General features: G+C 45.6%; 1 protein-coding gene across 1 annotated transcript; it reads left to right on the top strand.

The window, feature by feature from the left end:
* Positions 1 to 462: 462 nt before the first annotated feature.
* Positions 463 to 22,877, top strand: MEDAG (mesenteric estrogen dependent adipogenesis; the record flags this gene model as incomplete). Its single annotated transcript, XM_080688936.1, has 5 exons — positions 463 to 740; positions 12,621 to 12,730; positions 17,603 to 17,715; positions 20,395 to 20,680; positions 22,753 to 22,877. 5 exons carry the CDS (start codon positions 463 to 465, stop codon positions 22,875 to 22,877), a joined length of 912 nt encoding a protein of 303 aa, XP_080545062.1.
* Between the last annotated feature and the right edge of the window lie 258 nt (positions 22,878 to 23,135).

Here is a 23,135-nt window from a genome sequence, read left to right on the forward strand (position 1 = left end):
CGCCCTCTGACAGCTCACGGGGTCAGGCCAGGGCCGAGGAGGGAGGACAGTCCCCACCCCCTGCCCCGGGCCGTGTAGGCTGGGCAGGGCGGGCCCGGCGGGGGCTGTGCAGCTGACCCTCGGGGGATGAAAGAATCTTGGCTGCGAGCAGGCCGGGCGGGAGCGTGCCAAGTTATGAGCCGATGATAACTCGGCCCAGCATCTGAGGTCGTGCAGTGGGCCGGAGGGGCGCGGCCTGGGATAAAAGAGGCCGCGCGGCGCGGGGACCGCTTTCCGGCCCGGTGATTGCAGCGCTCCTGGCGAGTGGGCAGCAGCTCGGGGAGGCCAGCAGACCGCGCGGGCAGAGGGCAGCGGGCCCGGGGCGGACGCAGGCGGGGCGCGGGGTGCGGGGCCCTCTCGGGGCGTCAGGTGCGAGCTGGGGCTGGTGGGGACCGAGCCGGCGGGAGGGACCGACTGCCCGGCATGGCGGCGGCGGCGTGGGAGCCCGTGGCCAGGCCGAGCCTGACCTCCATCTCGTCGGGGGAGCTGCGCAGCCTGTGGACCTGCGACTGCGAGCTGGCCCTGCTGCCGCTGGCGCAGCTGCTGCGCCTGCAGCCCCGCGCCTTCCAGCTGCGCGGAGACCAGCTCGCGGTGCCCGGGCCCGGGGAGCCCGCGGCCGCGCGCGGGGGCTTCAACGTGTTCGGCGACGGCCTCGTGCGCCTCGACGGGCAGCTCTACCGCCTCAGCAGCTACGTCAAGAGGTGGGTGGCCTCGCGCGCCCCCGGCCGCCGCCCGGAGCCCTGGTCCCCTCCCTGCCGCGATCCTGCCGGGATCCTGTAGGGGCTCCCATTGCTAGCATCGCTCAGAGCCTGCAAGCGCTCCCCGCCCTGGCTTCTCTGCGCTCTGCACAGACATGTTGCAGCTGTCCCTTGAAGCAGTCCAGAGGAGCATTGGGCTGGGTACGAAGGGCGCGGCGTACTCGCTGGGCCCCCACCCAAAGCTCGTAACTGGAGCCTGCTTTTTCCACGCTGGCTCCTGTTTAACTGGGTCAGATGAGCTCAGATTGGGGCACACCCTTTGGGGGATGTTGGCGGCGCACAGACTCACACCCTGGCTTTAGGTTTGGGGGCAGGTGTAGCTTGGGCAGGACGGATGCACAGTTGTAAACGCTGCTAGCTTTATCCAGTGAGAAGACCAGGGGAGAGGCGTGCAAAGGGTTCAAGGTTCCTGACTTTGACCTCTCAGGATTTCATCCTGAGAGCCGGAGAAGTCCAGCCAGGGGCAGGCGCGTTCTGAATTAAGCGGAATAAGCGTAGCTCCCTGGAGTCTGGCGCAGATCTTGGGCCAGACCTGAAGTCTTAATTGAATGGTGGCCCCCAGGATGCTAAACTCTTGTGGCCAAAGTGACCGAAGCCTGGGCAGACTCCAGGCTAGCAGGGAAATGGTCCAGCTGTCTGAAGCAAGCTTTGGTGTGGCGGAGTGACTTGGTCTTAGGCCTGCAGGGGTTACCCTGGGGAAAGAGCGCAAAGCCCTCTCTCTTGATTCAACCCCAAAGGGACAGGTGCCCTCTGGAGTTTGACTGAGAGATGAGTGAGCAGCCCAGTTATTAAGATGGAATGTTTTTGCTCTGAGAAAGACGCAGCCGGGCACCTTGTGGGTGGGATAGATCCCAGAGGGGTGAGCAAACAAAATGAAACAGCTAAAGGGCCTTGTTCAAAGCTGCTGGGGTTTGAAAAATTACTCGTGCATTTCCAAAGAGAGGGCGGCCTTGCATGCCTGGAAAACACCTCCCCAGCAAGAATGTCTCTCTTTTTTAGTGAAATAAAAATTCTAGTCTGTAAGCAGGGGACAGCGGGAGGAACTGAGTCAGAAATCAGATTTTTAAGACTTAAAAGATAATTGCTGTTTTTGAGAAAAGGTCACGAAAAGTTAACATGTACAGAATTAATCGAAGCCATAGGGTAAGGTTTTTGACAGAATCACCTCCCCCAATCCTAGCAAACAGTGTCCTGATACATTTAGAATGACTTTGAAGCCTTTCATTAAATGCCTCCTTTGAACACTTCCTACATAAAGGAAAATTAAACAACAGCGATCCCTGGGCCACTTAGAATCTAGAATAAACACCTGGGCTTCAGTGACCAGGGTGCAAATACAAGTCTGCACATAATAGGTTCACTGTCTGTAGGCAGTTGTGTGAAGGAGTTTGCACTGAGGAATCACAGGGGCCTCTGAGACGACTGGGGCAATGGGAGAAGCAGTGTTCTTCCTTTGGGGTCATGCACGGCAGGGGATGTAACATTTACAACTGGTATAACTGGGTTGTGTGCACCAGTGAGATTCTCCTTCATGGAGCAGAAGGTGGGGAGCATAGTGGATTCAGATATTTGAAGCTGCTGTTCCTCTGATCTACAACATGTACCTACTTGTCTTTGGGACTGCATGAACATCTTCCCTCAAATTATTGTTTCAAAGCATCTCTCTATTTTCCTTTCTTCCCTCTCTCTCTTCCTTCCTCTTTTCCTCTCTTCCCTCTTCTCATCCTCCCTCCCTTCCTTCTTTCCTTTCTTCCTCTTCTCCTCCCCTCCTTTTCTTTTTTTCTTCTCTCCACTTCCTCCAATACCACCACCATCACCAGCTCTGGTCATTTTTTGTTTTATTTTATTTTATTTTTGTGGCACCAGGGATTGAAACCAGAGGCATCTACCTCCGAGCTACATCCTCAGCTCAATTTTATTTCTTATTTGGAAACAGGGTCTCACTACGTTACAAAGAGCCTAAGTTGTTGAGGCTGACTTCGAACCTGCGCTCCTCCTGTCTCAGCCTTCTTCTAAGTACTAGGATTACAAGCTAGCACCACCATGCTTGGCTAGCTCTGGCCATTTTTAAGGAGAAGATCTGCATGATTACCTTTTTGGTCTGTTCAGTCATGATTCTGAAGACCTCAGAGTCGCCGGGATCAATGACAGCCAGGGTGCGTGCTCCATGGCACTCTCCACTTGCTGCGCCATTGGCCCCGTGGTGTGGAGCCTCCAGCTTGGAGCATCTGGGGCACAGATGCTTCGGAATTCCTCCACCTCAGAATTTCTTGAGAGAGGCTAGTTGGTGAGGATGACCAGTCTAGCATCTTCGGAGGAGTCAGCTAGTTCCCTGGCATGTACTTTCTACTTGACCTAAGGAGCCAGAGCTTAGAGTTGATGGATTCCAGCAACATTTCCATCTTCTTTACAGTCACCACATTCCTGCCTCAGGTGTGGGATGACCTTTAACCATCAGCAACTGCCATGACTTTTAGCGATTGAGAAGGGCAAAGTGCTGATTCTTAAACATTTTGGACCAAAAGGGGTCTTGAAAACTATATAATCCAGGCATGGTAAAGCATGCCTGTAATCTCAGTACTTGGGAGGCTGAGGCAGGTGGATCTTAGGTCCAAGGGCTGGAGATATAACTAGGAGGTAGAATGCCCCAGGTTTAATTCCTGACAGAGAGAGGGGGGGGGGCAGGCATTCCCCGGATGAGAATACAGCAGATGTATTCATGAGATACTTGGATATAGGTTAAGAATCCTTGCTCTGTTCATTAACTAGGATTTTTTTAATATTCAACATATATTTTTCGTATGAAATGAGCTCATAGTATAATTAAGATTTAAGAGCATTTTCCTGACATTCCCATGACCATCTTGCAATGACTTCTCTTCTACTTATTCAAGTTCATTTTCTGATGTTCATATATTTTTTTAAATGCACACCCACCAAATAAACTACAGAGCTCTAGGATGGTAGGGAAATTTAGTGATGACCATCAAGGGCTTTGAACCTGTTTTAAAAATAGTTTTCTTATTTCATAGGATTCATAGGATTTGTAGCAAGATCTTATTTAGTTTTTACTTTTTCTCTTGAGCTCAGGATTTCTACCCATATTACAATGGAAACCCCCTCAAGACACTGGGGGTGTGTAATGGTTATCTGAGGAGCTATTTAACCAATAGTTAAAAGTCCAAATCACCATTAACCATCACACACACACACACACACACACACACACACACACACACACTTTCTCTTCTATCTTTTCTCCTGTGATCCAAGCCCTTAAGTGACATGAAATGGCAGCATCTGTCAAAGAGGACCTCTTAATTCCTTCTTTAGAGGGAAGCCCTGGCACGATAGAGACAGCTCAGATCATCAAAATAAAGAGCCTTAGTAATGCGGCTACTGTTTACTTGAGTACCGGAAAGGGTGCTGAGTATTTCACAGGTAGAAAAACTAGGGATCAGATTAAGTAATTAATGTAAGTAAGAGCTGGGAGCTGCAGAAGCAGGGCTCCCAAGTCACATTGTCTAGCTGGAAAGCCTATACTTTCAGCAAATTGCCTCCATCCTGAAATGATTCTGCCTTTCTCTACCTGGCGGCAGCAGCTTCTCACACCCTGCCAGAGCCCACAGATAAATAAATGGGATTCCATCAGCTCTGCACATTTTGTATAATCAGCCTAAAAGAGGAAGTAATTTCCTGAGTATTAAGGACACCTCTAAAAGCACAGATAGATGTAACCTTCTTGGGTAGAGGCGTGACAGTTACGCCCACCTCTGGGGTAGTCGCCGGGGGCAGAGTAGAGTAGAGCTGAACTGGGCTCTTGGGATAAAGTAGAGAGAGGGTCAGGGCCAGAACACATTTAGAGGAAACCTCACCTCCAGCCTCCAGCCTGCAGCAGAAAGTGCCAGGTTCCGTCTGCTGACCAGGCCCAGCTGTCACAGCTCTAAATGCAGCCCCCAGGATAGGACTCTGAAGGTTTGGATCCTGTCCCGTGACCTCCCCTTTGCCTGGAGTCTCAGATGTGGAAACTTGCTCAGGGCAGTCGCCTCTCACAGGACACACCCTGTCATTGTGAGACATACCCACCCAGGTACTGAGCTCTGACTGTGATGAGACTCAGTCTAGATGAAGTGCTTACCAACATGCATGCCAGGTTCCACATTTTTACCAGCAGAGTGACCCTGGGCAATTTACTTAATCTCTGTGTGACTCAGTTTCTTCAGCTGTTATATAGGAATAATAATTCCCTGGAGTTGATAGATTTGTTTTGCAGAATTGAGATTGGTAAAGTGTTGAAAAATATATTTGATTGGTGCATACTGATCGCTTCAATAGATGCTGGTTTTCAATGATTACTAAATAACTCCATAAACCAAGTGCTTTGCTCACACTTGGTTTAACAGTATTTAATATAACAATATTTAATCTGTTGGCCATCTCAAGGAGTACCTCTTGTTAGTTGTATTTTACAGGTGAGGAAGAGGAATCTTAGTAAAGCTAAATACCTGTGGAGGTCAGCGCACCAGACCTAATGCTCAGATCTGATGATTCCGAAGCCACAGGCCACACACTTTTCCTGGCTTCCATCCTTCGCTCTCTCCTGTAGTCATGCACGGGTCTACTCCCCACTGTCAGCCCACCTGTCATTGTGAAAGCCTGCCTGTCTTTTTGGATGCAGTCAAGCTCCCAAGGCTTGGCTGAACTGTGGCTTTTCCTGGGGTCCTGTCTCCCCTCTATGGTATGTTTGGCCAGATGGATGAGATTGCTCTTATCTGCTATGTGTCTCACCTCAATAAATGGCTCTAACCGCTGTCTCTCTTTCCCTTGTATTTAAATAGCCAGGACACAGCCCAGGGGAGCTTGGGCACATGAATGCAGGGAACAATGCATGTTTCTGATATCTGCATGTTTGAATGATTTACCAGTCTGTAAATCTCTGAATGGTAGAGATTGTGTCATAGACTAGTGCTTCTCAAAGCTTAAATAAGCAGGCAGGTCTCCTGGGAATCTTGATACAACACAGGTTATGATCAAGGAAAACTGAGGAAGGGCCTGGATTCTGCATTTGGGCAAGCTTCTACTTGTTCCAAGGTGCTATATTTTATATCGAAACGATGTATTTTAATCTCTCTCTCAAGTAAACTACATGGCTCTAGGAAGCAAGACTGTTTCCTGGTCATCTTTGTGTCCCCAGGGCCCAGCACACAGTAGGTGCTTAGTAAATGCTGACTGCACACATCCATGAACAGACCATTCCTGCCCATCACAGTGTTTCGCACACAGTAAGTGTCCAAAACTGCCTAATAAGTGAACGAATGGATATGTGTCTCCTTGATTCAGGCCTCTGCTGTTAGAGTCATAAATCTCACAATTTTGCTTAGTTTCATTACAGTTGGAGCAGAAGGGGGAGGGAAGGAAGTGAAAGAGAAGGAGTTGTTTGAGAGGCATGGGTAAAGCTCTGCACCAGGCATCCGCTCAAAACCTGGAAACATGACAGGGGCACCCTGCGTGCACCCAAGTGTAGAAGTTTCTGGAAGCCTGTGCCTAGTGTCCCAGCAGAGGGTTATGAAGCCACAGCAATTCCTAGGGCTCGGACACAAAGACCATTCCATTCCAGTGTTTGCTCCTCTTTTTCTCAGCTCCGCTTTCACGTATTTTTCCTCTTTTACTTTCATTTTAACTGTGATAAAATGCATATCACATAAAGCTTGCCGTTAACCACTTCTAGGGTTCAGCTCAGTGGCATTAGGTGCTTTCGCATCAGCGTGCCACCTTCCCACCATCACTGTTACCTTCCCTGGCTGAAACACAGTGCCCAGCAAACCCTCATTCCCCATGCCCACTGTTCCAGCCCCTGGCAACCGCCATCCTACTTTTTGCATCTATGAATTAGAATATTCCAGGCCTCAAAAAAAAAAAAGAATATTCCAGGCCTCTAACATGCACGGAATTATATATGTGCCTTTTGTGATGGCTTATTTCACTTAGGATAATGTCTTCCAGGTTCACTCACAGTCAGCATGTGTCAGAAATCCCTTTCTTTCTTTTCTTATTTCCTTTTTTTTTTTTTTTTTTTTACAGGTCTGGGAATAGAACCCAGGGGCATTCAACCTCCGAGCTATACTCTCAGCCCTATTTTTTATTCTTTATTTTAAAACAGGGTCTTGCTAAGTTGCGGAGGACCTCACTAAGTAGCTGAGGCTGTCCGCAAACCACAATCCTCCGGTCTCAGCCTCCTGAATTCTGGGATTACAAATTGCACCACCACGCCCGGCTCTTTCTAAGGTTAATAATATTCCACTCATCTGCTCATGGATACTTGTGTTGCCTCCACCTTCCATATACTGTGAATATGCTGCTGTGAAAATAGATATGCAAAAATATGTTTGAGTCTGCTTTTACTGTTTCTATTAAAGGTTTTATTTTCAATTGACAATTATATATAAATATATATATATATATATATACATATATATAAAGTGCTTATGTGGTAAAATGTGATGTTTTCATATACATTTATCCATATAAAGAAGTACACACACACACACACACACACACACACACACACACACACACCCCTACTCCCTTGGGTGGAGGCCATAGATTTGAATCCAGTTTCTCTTTGAGTAATAAATTGTTAGAGCCGTGAGACATTTGGGGCAGCTTTCCAGACTGTGCTAGTGATTAAACTGGGTTCTTTCAGTGGAACCTGAAGGAAGCTACAAAAGTTGGCATCTTAGAGGGCAGTGGATCATTTAGCCATTTTTGGTTTGCTAGAAGCAAAACACAGTGTTCTTTCTTGGTCTCAACTTTCAGATGTTGCCTCTTTAGATGGTTCCCTTCAGTTTTCCAAAATGAAAAAAAAAAAATGAGAAAAGAAGTTGGAATAGGGAAGGAGAAACTTTCGTTCATTTCCCTTTCAGATATTCATGTTGTCTTCACTTCTTGGTAACTTGAATGAACACACTCCTGGTTAGGAGTCAGAAACCTACAGAACTTCACCCTGTAGGCCAGATAAGATGGTCAGGAGTAAAGATACTCATGATGCGTACTGTGCATCTACTATGGACCCAAGCACATATGTCCAGGTTACTCAATATGTACCTCCTCATCACATTCAAGGAAATGCTGCTGTGCTTCTTTGACTGATGAAGAAGTAGGTTCAGAGATGTTACGTAACTTGCTTGAGGTCACAAAGAGCACTGGCCTTGGATCTGAGTTCACACAGCGGTGTGTTAGGACATGAATTCCATCTTCCTTAGAATCACTGCACGTCCTCTGACATTGTCCTGAGGTCCAGTCTTTGCACCAAAGCCAGGATTAGAAAGTTTCCGAAGTATTTTGGGGCCATGTTAAAATCTATAAAGAAATGAGAGTTTAAAGGAACTCTATCTCAGACTGCTTGCTTTTCATCCCTAATGGTAACTTTGGCAAATATAATAAATATTCAATACATAGAGGTGACATTTGCATTGCTAATTTAGAAATATTCCCGATTAAAGATCAAATAACTAGTCCCTAAAGTACTCTAGGAAGGTTCATCACAAAATGAAACCAGTGATTAAATGTCAGATACTTAAAATATCTGTAGGACTTAACTACTAGGTCCTCTGATCTTTCTGAATCTTAGTGACTTATATATCCAAATTTTATAACAGTGAATTTCAATGTAATGTTCACATTTACTTACTTGGACTGGAATTTTGAGGTATTTAAAAATTGAACCATATCTGGAAGGCTGGCAATGGGGAAATGAATGAGAGATATGGTCCCCTCTTATAAAGTTTAGCCTTTCTTGGTTTTCATTACCTGTCATCAGCTGTGGTCAGAGAATAGTAAATGGAAAGCTCAATACACAAATAACACATAAGTTTTGAATTGTGCTCCATTTTGAAGAGAATATAGAAACCTCTCACTGTCCCACCCCTTCCCATGCCCAGCGCATGAGTCATCCTTTGCCCCATGTATCCGTCCTGTATGTCTTACCCACCCACCTGTTAGCATTTTAGTCACTTTTTAGGTAATTGGATCAACTATTACAGTATTGCAGTACCTATGGATAGGGTCTGGTACTATCCGAGGTTTCAGGCATCCACTGGAAGTCTTGGATTGTACTCTCAGAAGATAGGAAAGGACTGCTGTAGTTTGGCAGCCTGGCTGGAGACTTATAAAGTTCTTGTCCAGTCTATTGTCTGTAAATTCTGGTATCAGACCTCTCAGAGAAGCAGTGTTTTCACACATCTGTGGCACAGAGATAACTGGGATGTTCCCCAACGAGGCTCACAGCCCGTTCAGGTCCTTCAAGTGCCTCTGAGTCATCAAAGGGAGAGGAAATTATGTTGTGCATACTTTTATTATTCAAGTAATTTATTAGCTCCAGGCTCCAAAATGGGTAATTCACAAACAAGTTACACATTAAAGTCAATATATAATTATCTGGAGAGTCCCTTTCTCTAATTATTCCAAAGCATAGCTTGTTCAGACCTATAGCACTAAAAAAAAAAAAAAAAAAAAAAAAAAAAAAAACCTCCCAGTCGTAATACCAGTACTTGAGAGGATAAGATAGGAGGATCACAGGGTCAAGGCCAGCCTCAGCTACTTAGTGAGGCTCTCCATAACTTAGTGAGACTCTGTTTCAAAATAAAGAATAAAAAATAGGGCTAGGGATGTAGCTTGGAGGTAGAATGCCCCTGGGTTCAATTTCCAGTATATAAATAAGTAAGTAAGTAAGTAAGTAAGTAAGTAAGTAAATAAATAAATAAATCTCCCAGTGAATTCTGGGTAAAACTGATTATTCTTTCAGCCAATAATTATTTCTAAGTTGAGATTTTTTATCTTTTCCCTCTGAGCTGTGGGTATATTGGAAGAAAATTCAATGATACTGAACCAATTGGTATGTCCAGTTCGATGAATTGATTTTGTGTGCAGGAGAAAGTATTACTGTCATTTGGGTCGGCAGGGAAATAATCTGAACTGCAGATTTCCTGGGGGTGTTGTGTACAAATACTGCATGCTCACCCTACAGCTGGAATCAGGCTGCGGACATGGAGAAGATAGAGGAGTCGCCTGGGGAAGTCGCAGAGTGCTCAGGTGTCACTAAACTCCATGGTAGACAGGTGATGGGAAGAGGCGGGTCTTGCCTGGAGGCTCTCTGGTGGCACTGGCTCCCACTCCACTCACATGCACCTGTCTTTCTGACACTGATGCTGGCAGGTTTGTTCTTTTCTTCCTTTGTCACCACAAGCATTTCTTTCCTTCCTTTTGCTCTGCTCTCGGCTAACCTGTGCCAGGTCACTGCCAGCAGAACAGATGGATGGCTGAATAGGGCTGGAGGCTCCCTGTCCTGCATGCTCTCCTACCCTTCCCAGGCACCTGGTGGCTGAGAGCCTCCCTGGCGTCCAGAGACTCTGTGACTGTTGCTGAATGAAAGACGAATGTATGAATGCTGCTTTTCTCTATTACTCTTTGACAGTTGGTCAGCTGGGACAGGGAAGGACAGGAAGACTTTTGTCCATATGATAGGAAACACAGGTGCTCCCTCTCAGCTTTTGTGTGTATGTGTATGTGTGTGTGGGGTGTTCTAGGGGTTGAACCCAGGGGCATTCTACCCCTAAGCTACACCCTAACCTTCTTCTTTGTGGAACAGAGTCTTGTTAAGTTTCTGGTGGTCTTGCTAAATTGCTGAGGCTGGCCTTGAACCTGCAATCCTTGAACCTGCAATCCCAGCCCCCTATGCACTGAGATTACAGGCATGCACCACTGTGTCTGGCTCTCCCTCATTTTGTTTGAGGTATTCCTTGCTCACTTCTTTCTCATGTTCTTTTCAGGTGAGGGTGAAGGGAGGGGAGGGACAAAGAAAGACTATACCAATCCTGGTCTGCATTCTTTTACCCCATCCACTGTTATGTGCCAGGCCCATTGCTCCTTCTCCATTCCCACCCTCTTCTCCCTTCCTCCCCTTCTTCCCTCCTTATCCACACTCCTAATCATCAAACACCTGCACCCCCTTTTCCTACTCTGGAACACTCCAGCCCTTTGTCCCGCCCAAACCAGTACCAGTGAAGATGGCTGAGAGGTGGAGTCTAGTGAAAGAGAAGGCAGAAAATGTTTCGTGGCCCCTGTGTTTTAAAAGCTTTCAAATGCAGGTCTGACAATCCAGCAAAAAGATAATGACACAGATTTCTAAGAAATCAAGCTGGGAGACAGCCAAGCAGAAGCTGTGTTTTTGGGCCTCAGGGTAGAGCTTCTCCTGTGTGCTCTTGGCCCACACCTGGGCTCTGTCTTGTACGCTGCCCTCAGGGGGGTGGTGGGCAGTGGGCCTGGGAGAGGGATGCCAAGACAACTGTGCAGTCACAGCTCCCCATGGCAGCCCTTTGCTTTCCAAGGCTGTAATTTTCATGTCAAGGCTCTGAAAGGACAACCAGTCAGAAAGAAACACCCAGAGCTGTCTGTGCTCATGACTAGATACAAGAAACAATCATACTGTGGTGTAGCAAAAGACAGCCCGTGCTGTCTGCTCAGCCAGCCCATTCACTCTGAGCAGATGCTTACAATTGTGTCAATGAGGAACCAGCGCTGCGCTTAAGAGAAGCACCTCTCAGACCGCCGCATGCCGTTTGGCCTGCCTGCATCCACACAGCATCTGAGCTGGGCCTAGTTAGAAAATTAGCCCTCTTCTTGAAGCAAGCTAATTTGCACTTGGATCTTTTATTAGCAATGTAGGCAGACACATAGAACGGCTGCTCGGAAAATTGGTAGGGCAGGGAGAGGAAGCTAACATCTTGGATGACAGAGTCAAGATTCAGAAAAATATTTCCAGGATGGAATAATGAACTAAAACCAAGGAAGGCAAATTTAATGAGGAGATGGGCAACCCCCCCCATATGTATGTATGTATATGAATATATATATATATATATATATATATATGTACATGCTCAGGGATTAAGAAGTGTGAATTAATAATAGTTGGATATTGGTTGATGGTGCAATCTATAGAGGGAGCTGGGTCTCTAAGTCTGTTTACTGAGTATGATTTTCCTCTATCTAGAGGGACTCAGCACTGTTACAACTTCAAGTGAACTCTTCTAGCCCAAAATAATAGATCACATTGACCATCATTTGATAAAGGCATTTCTGAGAGACAAATACTGATACCAAGCTACACCAAGGACCATGATCACCGTTGAGTTGCACACTGAACTCTCACCCAGTCAGCCATGACCAGGAGAAGATTTACTTATATGGTACAATACTACGGTGATCTTTGTAAGGACACATTTTAGGGGACGTCTCTCAAAGGATCTATGGTTGTGGCAGCCTCATGTCCACTACATCCACTTCCTAACTGAGATGAGAGAGTACATGACGTTTTTTGTGTGTGTGTATAGGTCTGGGGATGAAACCCAGGGGCATTTGACCTTGGAGCTACAACCTCCGCCCTATTTTTTATTCTTTATTTTGAAATAGGGTCTCACTAAGTTACGAAGGGCCTCACTAAGTAGCTGAGGCTGTTCGCGAACCGAAATCTTCCGGTCTCAGCCTCCCAAATGCTGGGATTACAAGCATGAGCCACCATGCCTGGCCTTACATGACATTTTTTTTTTTTTTTTTTTGGTGGTACTGGGGTTCCTGGAAGCCCTTCTTCCTCCGGGCTACACTCCCAGACCTATTTTATATTTTTGAAACAGGGTCTCTTACGCCAGCACGGCTGGCTTCGAACCTGCGCGATCCTCCTGTCTCCGCCTCCGAAGCGCGGGGATTACAAGCGTGCGCCACCACGCCCGGCTTTACATGACATTTTTAATTATCTCCTTTTTATAGGTATGTGGAACTGACCAACTACTGTGATTATAAAGACTACAGGGAAACTATATTGAGCAAACCAATGCTGTTCTTTATTAATGTACGGACCAAAAAAGATACTTCAAAAGGTAAGTATATAGATAATTTGGGTTGGTTTTGTCTTGCTGAGCTTTAGGCTAAGGCATGCTGCTGAGGTAGGTGTGGACCGTGAGAGAAAGATGTCAGCTCGTGACAAGATCATCTGGATGAAACAGCATAAACTTTCAGAACAGACCCTGATTGATCCTAGGACCTAAACTACCTACCTCTGGGCTTCTTTCCTACTTCCTGTCTAGAAAGGAAGTGATCTGACATCCTGAGCCTTCAGGAGTTTTACTTCCTGTCTAGAAGGAAGTAATCTGAAATCTGACCCTTCAGGTGTCGCAGAAATGCCTGGAGTGATTATGGTGAGATATAATGCACTCTACTATGTAACAAACACTATGTCTGAGGCACACATTAATGTAATTAATTGGTATTTCTACCCTGTAGGGCTCATCATCCAAATGGGGACATTTTGAGTGTGAAAGTCATAATAGTTACAGTTATTCTTGGACAAAGGTATAAACTAGGATTGACTTGGGAAACCAGGAGATGGTTATCCTATCTATGAGATTCACATACTTTCTCCATTTTATAGTTGAGGAAACTAAGCTAAAGAAAATAAATAGCAGTTGTAGATTCCTTATGCTTCACCTTTCTGTGTTTCAGAATTTCATGTTCAGACAAATCTCTTATTGTTTCTTCCCAGAAATCAGATTAGCCAATAATAACTCTGCAACTAAAATTCTCATTTGAAAATATACCCATTGTCCTATTCTCCTGCTTTGAGCAAAATGTGGGAAAAGTCATGGGAATAATGTTCAATGACAAGAATTTCTTGAACTTACTTCTAAATGGCCTTCTTAAAGTGAGTCCAAGGTAAACAAAAAATGAAATAACTCCCCAAGTATTCACTCTCATTAAGACTCATAGAGCCCTCTGCTCATTTCCCAATTCAAAGTGTATACACAGTTTCTGTAGGAAAGAGAATACACAGTAATAGAATAATAAGATAATGCAATAAACAGGTATTTGTTAGAGCACCTGAGCCTTGCATGTTCTTTGACTTGATGGTGACCAGAAAGCCAGTTCTCTAGGAATATAATTCACAGTGGTATCAAGTATATTTCTTGCATTGATTTCTCAGTAGGAATTTTAAAAAAGAGAGACCTTTCTATATTAACATTTTAATGAAAGTACAGGGAGTGGTACAAAAAGGTATTTGTGGGTGGCCTACAGAAAGTACACACTTCTATAACAAGTATTATGGAAAGAGGTACAGAACCCACTGCGAGAAAAACTACAAAACAAAGAGGTTCAAAAGTATAGAAAGTGAAGATGGTCAAGTTTAGATTGTGAAATTGCGATGGAGGCAACAGATCAGCCCTTCTCTTGTTCTCAGCTGCACTTTTATGCAAATTAGAAGAGCTACTGTTTCTTCAAGAAAATTACTAGCACTTTCCAGAAGGTTGATATAATAAATATAATAAATATATTAATTAATATATAATAAATATAATAAATGTGAACAGCATCCTCTAGAACCCTATAGACCTGTCCCACCAGCACAGTTGTGGAATATGGTAGTCCTGAATAGTCACTGAGCTTAAAGGTCTTGGTTTGAAATACCTCCCCAAGCATTCATTCTCCTTAAGACTCATGGAGCCCCCTGCTCAGTTTCCAATTAAATTTAATTAAAGGTATTAAATAGCTTTCTTGCTTTCTTTATCTCTAAACACAAAGAAGATATAATATAGTTTAAATCTAAAGTGCCCCAAAAATAATTCAGAGGAAGGAACATGGGTAGGAAAAATAAGAATGTTAGGTCAAAATGCATTCCTCAAGAATGGAAACACCTGTTATTGGTGGCCCACAAATTCACCTCTGAGATATATCAAAGCCAATACAAAGCACTCAATTATCAAAAATCACATAATACTTTGTTTTTGGTACTGGAATTTGGATCCAGGAGCATTTTATCTCTGAGATACACCTCCAGTTCACCCCCCACTGTCGATTTTTTTTAAAAAACAGAGTCTTACTAAGTTGCTGAAGCTGGCCTCAAACCTGTGATCTTCCTATTTTACCCTCTTAAGTACTAGGATTATAGCCAAACGATACCATGCCCAGCTTATCCATGCTTTAAATAAAGGGTGACACAGGGGAGCTTTCTTTCCTGGAGTTGGCTGATTTTCTGATTTACATATGAGGAAAGGTTGGTGAAAGCCAAGTTGTGATTTATTATTTTTATTTTTATTTTTTATGTATTTTATTTTATTTATTTTTAAATTTATTTTTATTGGTGCATTGTAATCATATATCACATTGGAATACAAGACTTGAGAGGATATACAAGCACACATCATCTAATTAGCCCTCATCCAGTCCCCATCCCATTCCCTCCCCCTCCCTCGATCCCATGCTTGTTTGGTGATTAACTTTGATACATTTGTTTACGTACCTCCTGCATTTTAAAGAGGCTCCATCCTCCCCTATTCCATACCCTCTGATTGGACACCTTAATTGCTTCTCTATAGGGCCCTTTCTATAACTCAACCTCTTCCTATTGCCCCTTTCCTCCTAGTTATTGCTAATTAGGGGAAGCATCTGTTTTTTATTTTCTGCGATATTTCTCTGTGCATGCTGCCTTGCAAGTACCAATTCCACTCTTGACAGTCCCATTAGTGGCCTGGCTACCCAGTGGCCTGATCCAGACCTCGCTGGCTCAAGCAGCGGCCTTGCCTAAAGGGAGGCCCCGATTCTGGTCTTGCTGGCCCCGACACCAGCCTAAACCCTCGACTGGCTCCGATCCTGGCCTCGGTGGCTCCAGGACCTGCCTAGCCTCAAGGCAGGCTCTGATCCCGGCTTCGGAGGCCTCAGTAGTGGCCTTGCCTCACAGAAGGCTCCAATGTTGGCCGCTGGCCCCGACACCGGCCTAACCCCTCGGCAGGCTCCGATCCTGGCCTCGGAGGCCCCAGTAGCGGCCTTGCCTCACACAGGCTCCGATGCTGGCCATTGGCCCCGGCACCGGCCTAACCCTTCGGCAGGCTCTGATCCCAGCCTTGGAGGCCCCAGCACCAGCCTTGCCTCACAGCAGGCTCCAATCCCAGCCTTGCTGGCCCCGGCACTGGCCTAACCCCTCGGCAGGCTCCAATCCCGGCTTCAAAGGCCCCAGCACTGGCCTTGCCTCATGGCAGGCTCTGATCCTAGCCTCACTGGCCCCAGCACCGGCCTAACCCCTCGGCAGGCTCCGATCCCGGCCTTGGAGGTCCCAGCACCAGCCTTGCCTCATGGCAGGCTCTGATCCTGGCCTCACTGGCCCCAGCACCAGCCTAACCTCTCAGCAGGCTCTGATCCCGGCCTCAGAGGCTCCAGCACCGGCCTTGCCTCATGGCAGGTTCCAATCCCAGCTTTGCTCTGTCCGTTGCCAGCCTCACCCCTCGGCAGGCTCCAATCCAAGCACCCTCTTTGCCCAGCCATTTGTCCCACGTTCTCAGGGGTGCGTGGTGGTAGCATTCTGCCTCTTGGGTTATTACTTCAAAGGTTCCAGGTGTAATGCATCAGATCTCTGCCTCCCCTGAGTACTGGCCACTGCCATTACCACTGCCTCCACCATTTCAAATCTTTCCCAAGCTCTTTTTCCACTCTGAATGTTGTCCAGTGTTCCTAAGCATGTGCGATAGTAGCATTCAACATTTGGTGTAATTTCTCCAAAAAAATAAGGTTGGTAGGATCCGATTTCTGCTTCTCCTGAATACAAGTCTCCACTGCCATCGCAGAGCCTGCTTTCAACACCGCCTTTCTCCTAGGTCTCCGCTAAACTCTCTCCTTAAAGGTGATGTCCAAGATTCTTAACAATGTAGAGAAGAAGCAGTCCTCCTTCGCAGGGAATTTTTCCAAAAGTTCCAATTCATTTGGATAAGTTTTGTCTGCCTCTCCAGTATCCTGGCATTCACCGTGGCCTTCTTGACCCCTCTCCAATATTTTTATTTTTTCTTTTTCTTTTCTTTTTTTTTTTTTTAATAAGAGAGGACAGTATGTGTGGTTTGAGGAGGTTGTGGGACCAGGCACTCAGTAGCACTGTGACCCGGGCCCAGTTTCCCCAGGGGTCCAGTGTGCTCCACAGGACTCCGCCTGAGGCCCAGAGCTGGGCCCCTGGCTTTCCAGGGGTCCAGCGTGCCCAGCCTGACCCCCACCCAGGGCCCAGGGCCTTGCAACCAGCCCCGGTTTCTCCAGGGGTCTGGCGTGCTTCACGCGATCCCGCCCGGGACCCAGAGTCCTGCGACCTGGACCCCGGCTCTTCCAGGGTTCGGCATGCCCCGCCTGACCCCCGCCTGGGACCCAGGGTCTTACGCCTGGGCCCCGGTTTCTCCAGGGGTCTGGCATGCTCCGCATTGTCCGGCCCGGGGCCTAGAGTCCTGCGACCCAGGCCCCAGCTCTTCCAGGGTCCAGCGTACCCGCCTGATCCCCTCCTGGGACCCAGGGTCTTACGACCGGGTCCGGTTTCTTGTGATTTAAATTTGCAACAAGGCTGGAACATGCACATCAGCCATGACGAGTTTTCATTTTCTTTCCCCATGCTGGATGCATCCTGTGGAGGCACCACCACTCTCCTCTGTGATAATTAGAGTGATTTTTTTTTTTTGAGACACAAATGACAACCTTCAACCTTAAGAGAGCTGTTTTCCTGGACACCTTTAACAGAAGCCCAGAGCTCTCTTCAAGTCTGCAAAACTCTCTGGAATATTTCTAATAATCTGGCTAGGCATTGTGGTGAGGCTCAGAGGGAACAGGGAGGGAAGAATAATAATGAATAAAATATCTGAAGTAGGTGGGAACCACTACTTTCATCAAATCCTTAGAAGCATGTTTATGTTACAGAATATACTTCTTTCTGTATTCTGCTTGCTAATTTCTAGAAAAAACATATGCATTTCTTGTGAACACACGGCACCCCAAGATAAGAAGACAAATAGAACAGGGAATGGACATGGTCATCTCCTCAGTGATTGGAGAAAGTTACCGACTACAGGTAAGCTGTGGCCTGATTGAATCAGGGCTTCCAGGTACGTGAAAGAGGCCTAAAATTTTCATGAAATAACTGCCTTCACTGAAATACAGTAGACCCCCAAGATGTCATAGAATACCTGAAACTATGAGTAGTAAAGAACCCTATGGATACTCACCTATAACAGCGTTTTTATTATAGGTTAGGTTCAGAAAGAGATTAACAACAATGACTACTAATAAAATAGAAGAGTTATAATAATATATGATAATAAAAATTGTTCCAAATTGTCTCTGTAAATATTTTCACTGCTGTAATCCAAACAACTGGCCACACAATTTAAAGGAAGGAAGATTTATTTGCTCACAGTGTTTGGAGATTTCAGAGTTTCAGTCCATGTCAGGCCAGGTCTATGGAGCTCAGGGCATGATGGCATAAAGCAAAAAGGATAGTGCAAAGCTCTGCTTTCACATCTTTGGAGGCCAGAAACAGAGAGGAGGGGAGGAACCATGTAATTCTCAAGGCCACACACTCAGGGAACCCTCCTTAGTAACTAAGCTCCACTCCCAACATTGCCACCTTGTTTCCATGAGTACTAGGGGGGGACATTCTAAATCCAAACCATTACATTTTGTCCCTGGCTCCCCAGACCTCACAGCCACCTTGCAATGCAAAATGCATTTAGTCCATCTCCAAGAGTTCCATAATCTTAACAGTTCCAGCATCACAAAAAAAGTCCCCAAAGTCTCCTCTGAGACTTAATACAAACTCTTGACTGTCAGCCCCTATAAAAACAAAAATCAGCTGGGCGCGGTGGTGCACGCTTGTAATCCTCATGCTTGGGAGGCAGAGACAGGAGGATCATGCAGGTTCGAAGCCAGCCACACTGGCGTAAGAGACCCTGTTTCTAAATAAAAATATAAAATAGGTCTGGGAGTGTAGCCTGGAGGTAGAAGGGCTTCCAGGAACCCTAGTACCACCACCACCAAAAAAAAAAAAAAAAATCAAGTTACATGTATTCGATGTACAATGGCACAGAGTAAACATTTGCATTCCAAAAGGGAGAAATGGGTCCATGCAAAGAAGGAATGAGACCAAAAGAGTATTGAAATCCAGCAAGGCAAGCATTTGATCCTGCAGCCTCACGTCTGTCATATGGGGCTCATGGTGGTGAGATGTGATCTACAAGGGGCCTTGGCAACTCTGTCACTACTGCCTGGTTTATTACAATGGGTAGCATACTCGACCTTCTATCATGTCTCTGCGGCTTGAAGCTTGCAGCTTTTCCTCATAGTCCTTCCCCATTTCTGGTATCTCTTAATCTCAAAGGCTTTCATTTCAACCTTGGCTTCATCCTCACAGTTTCACATTGACATGATTGCAGGGATTCTGACCCTGCTTCATATGCCTGGCTTCTCAGGCTTTTCTTTGAAATATAGGGGGAAGACTCCATGACCCCTTTTTTCTAGCAAAGCCAGCATTACATGAGCACTGAGACCAACTGCCAGAAGGAAAGGTAGTTATTCCCTCTTTAATAACTACTGCTGGGCCCTTTTCAGCCTCAGTCACTGGGCCCACCTCTATCTGAAACTTTGCTGGGCTCACCTCCACTCAGGCCACCACTGGTTCCACCTACCTCTGGGCTGCTGCTGGCTCTGCCTCTGTCATGGACACAGCTTTCTCTTTCCTTTCACCCATCTTACTTTCTTCCACAGCATCATCTCTCTGGGCCCTCCTTTTACACATGACTTTCTGGCTAAACTGCATGTCTATAAAGTCTTAGTTCACTGGACTCAGACATAAATATCTGTAATTCAATTTGGATACTTTGGTGTTTTGAGATTTCCTTTTTCGACTTATGCGAAGCTTCAGGACACAGGCAAAATGCTGATAATTTCTTTGCCAGAATGTAACATATATGGCCTCTCCTCAATTTTCCTATGGAGTCCTCTTTGCTCTCTGAAATCTCCTGAGCACAGTCTCTACCATACACTTTTTTAATCTGCATTCTGACCCTTCAAACTTCCTCTCACAAAACAATTCCAAAGACACAAAACACATGGTCAGATTTAGATATAGCAGCGACCCACTTCTGGTACCAATTTCTTTCTCGAGAGGTCATCATTCTTGCCTCTCAGTAATCCAAAATGACTCAGTAATCCAAAATGTGTGGTCAGTAATCCAAAATGACTGACCACACAACTTAGAGGAAGGAAATAACACCCTCAGTAACCTCTCCTTAGCAACCAAGCCCCACTTCCAACATTATTACTTTGTTTCTATGAGGGGTAGGGGGACATTCTAAGTCCAAACATATATGAAAATATGATTCTTTTTTTCCAATTCTCTATTTAATATTTTCAGACTACAGGTAATTAAAATCACAAACCAAAGCCACATATATAGGAGGAACTGTTTTATGTCTAGATTTGTGTTCTCTTCTAAGTCATTATTACTGCCAGTAAAGCAGTCATAGTTTCTAGTAACTTCTTAGAAATGGGGTAGTAGTGAAATTTTGGTTCAAAATCTTAGATGAAATATGTTAAAGCAAATATCTGCTTTAAAAAAACAGACAATTGTCTAAAAATTGTCAGAATGAAAGAGATAAATGAGCTTGATGTTTTAGATATTTGGGTAGTTATTTATTCTGTAATGTCAGTATGATAGTTACGTCCAGAAAGTCAATTAATGTTTTTCTTTCAGTTTGATTTTCAGGAGGTAGTGAAGAATTTTTTCCCTCCAGGAACTGAGGTGATTAATGGAGAAAATTTAAGCTTTGCATATGAATTCAAAGCTGATGCCTTATTTGATTTCTTCTATTGGTTTGGGCTCAGCAATTCCACTGTAAAAGTGAATGGAAAGGTTCTGAATTTGTCAAGTACAAGTCCAGAAAAGAAGGAGACAATTAAGTTATTTTTGGAAAAAATGAGCGAACCTTTAATCCGACGGAGCAGCTTCTCTGACCGAAAATTCAGTGTAACTTCCAGAGGTATGTTAAAAATTCCCAGGGACATGTGAAAGGTGGCTAAATCAAAAGGTGGAAGGCAGTAATGGGAGAGGAGAGTCAATTAATTGCAAAAGTGAGAGGCAAGACTTATTAGTAAAAGAGAAATATATACCACAAAATTCAGAAGGAACTGAGAAGTGTTTATTACCAAAGAGAGAGAGAGAGAGAGAAGCCAGAGATGGTAGCCTGTGCCTACAGCCCAGCTACTCAGGAGGCTTCTGAAGCAGGAGGATTGCTTGAGCCTAGGAATTCAAGACCAGCCTGGGCAACACAGCAAGACCCACAAGAGAGAGAGAGTATTTTTTTAAGCTCCTTTAAGTTTTCTGACAATGATAGCAATTATATCATGCAGCATACCCAGAAAATAATTTAAAGACTGTTGTTAATTTAAATGAATATTAAAACTCATTTAAATAGTGTTGGTTTTTAAATACTACTATAAAATAGAATGCTGCTTTGTCTCTGTGCATATTCTGGACAGCAGAATGATCATTTCAGCTGTCAGTTGGAGGAAAAGTGTGCATGATCGTGATGTCTATCTTTAAAAATATGTGGAAGGGTTCTCCAGACCACAAAAGAGTATCTCTTGGGAAGGCTTTCATTTAACAAACTAGAAATGACATATGGTGGGTTCTCGATTTTGCTACCCATGTGGCTCAGGCAGATGGCGCGCATCACGTCTTGTCTGGATGTGTCTTTGGCGTAGCCCATTCTCTGTCGCATGCTAGTCTGGGCTGGAGAGTGGCTTCCTTGAATCAGGGCTCTTGTTGCTAATTGCAGAAAACCACCAGTCTCTAAGAATGTGCAGTGTCCTCAGAGTGAAGATGTAAAATACGATCTTCATTAATTGTATTTAGCGACAGTTGCTTTCTTCTAATGTTTACAGCAAAAATGCTTCCTCTCAGCTGTTTCTTACCCTAGAAGTAGTCTCTCTCTCCTTCCCTCTATACTCCTCTCTGTCAGGCTCTATTCTCTCCATCTCTCTCTCTCTCTCTCTCTCTCTCTCTCTTTTTTTTTTTTTTTTGGTGGTGCTGGGTTCCTGGAAGCCCTTCTACCTCCGGGCTACACTCCCAGACCTATTTTTACATTTTTATTTGGAAACAGGGTCTCCTAAGCCAGCGCGCGTGGCTGGCTTCGAACCTGCGCGATTCTCCTGTCTCTGCCTCCCAAGCGCGGGGATTACAAGCGTGCGCCACCACGCCCGGCGATTCTCTCCATCTCTTTGTCCTGACCTCTCTCCTCTTCATACCCTCCAAAGCCTCTATCCTTTGTCCTCCTCCTGCCCCTCCTCCTCTTTTCAGTATCTCTGTTTCTGCCTGGTATTTAAGCTTTCTCTAGAAGTTTCTCACAGATATGCCTCTGTGCTCTGCTCCATGCAGCCACATGAGCCTTCCTAGGGGGGATTGAGATGAACCTCTGTGCAGTGGCAGCATCACAACTGCCCAGCCCTTCTCTGACATCCTCAGTCTCACCAACTGGCCAGAGCATCCTGGTGGGTTCCCTGTTTTATCGTGGCTCTCCTTTGTCCTATAGCCTGCCCAGGGTGCCCACTGTCATCTTGAGGACACCAAGGTGCATGGAGTTGGCAGTGCTTCCTTGAAATTGACTCTGAGCCAGCTTCTATGCCTCTTCACCTCTGGACCAGTGGGGCAGGATCCTTCCTGGGACCTTTCACACGCCCTGTAGATGGTGTGGCTGACGCACCTGCTGGCCTTGGAAATGACAATGGGCAGAGAGTGGCCAGTGGCTGCTAACCCAGCTCTATTCCCTTCAAGGACTGATCTCTGCCCTGAGCATAGATCCCCTACATGTGGCATTTTGTTAGCAAGTGGGGTGTGGGTACAGCTCAGCTCACATCTCCAGCTCACAGGAAAGCAAAGGCAATCATGTCTCGCTATTGAACCAAAAGCTACACATTTCTGGTTAGCCTTTTGAGTTTTTCTGTGGAAGCCAGGATTCTGTATTAATTATTGAAATGGTTATGCTGTATGAGTTTTATAGGCACACTTTTGCAGTGCTGGTAGTAATGAACGCCTTATTTATTGTTTTTTTAGGATCAATAGATGATGTTTTTAACTGCAATCTGTCACCCAGATCATCTCTGACAGAGCCTCTTTTGGCAGAATTGCCATTTTCAAGTGTTCTGGAATCCGAAGAGATGCCAAACCAATTTATCTGATTGGACTGAGCATTCTTGCTGTCTCTCCTACATCCCAGCCTGTGCCAGACTGCAGGTTGAGGGACGAGGGGAGGAGGTGGGAGGCAGGTACTCCCACTCCTTGCCAACCTGCTGCTGTGCATGGCTTCTGCAGAGGGCTCCTTTCTTCCATTTCTCTGGGCATGATGCTCTGGTAGGCACCATGTAGCTGCTTCCTTCCAGGGTATGGTTACCAGGAAGGAAGGACTTTGGCCCATGGCATGAGGTGGGTACCTTCCA

The sequence above is a fragment of the Muscardinus avellanarius genome (assembly GCF_963383645.1).
Source record: "Muscardinus avellanarius genome assembly, chromosome: 2".
Taxonomy (NCBI): domain Eukaryota; kingdom Metazoa; phylum Chordata; class Mammalia; order Rodentia; family Gliridae; genus Muscardinus; species Muscardinus avellanarius.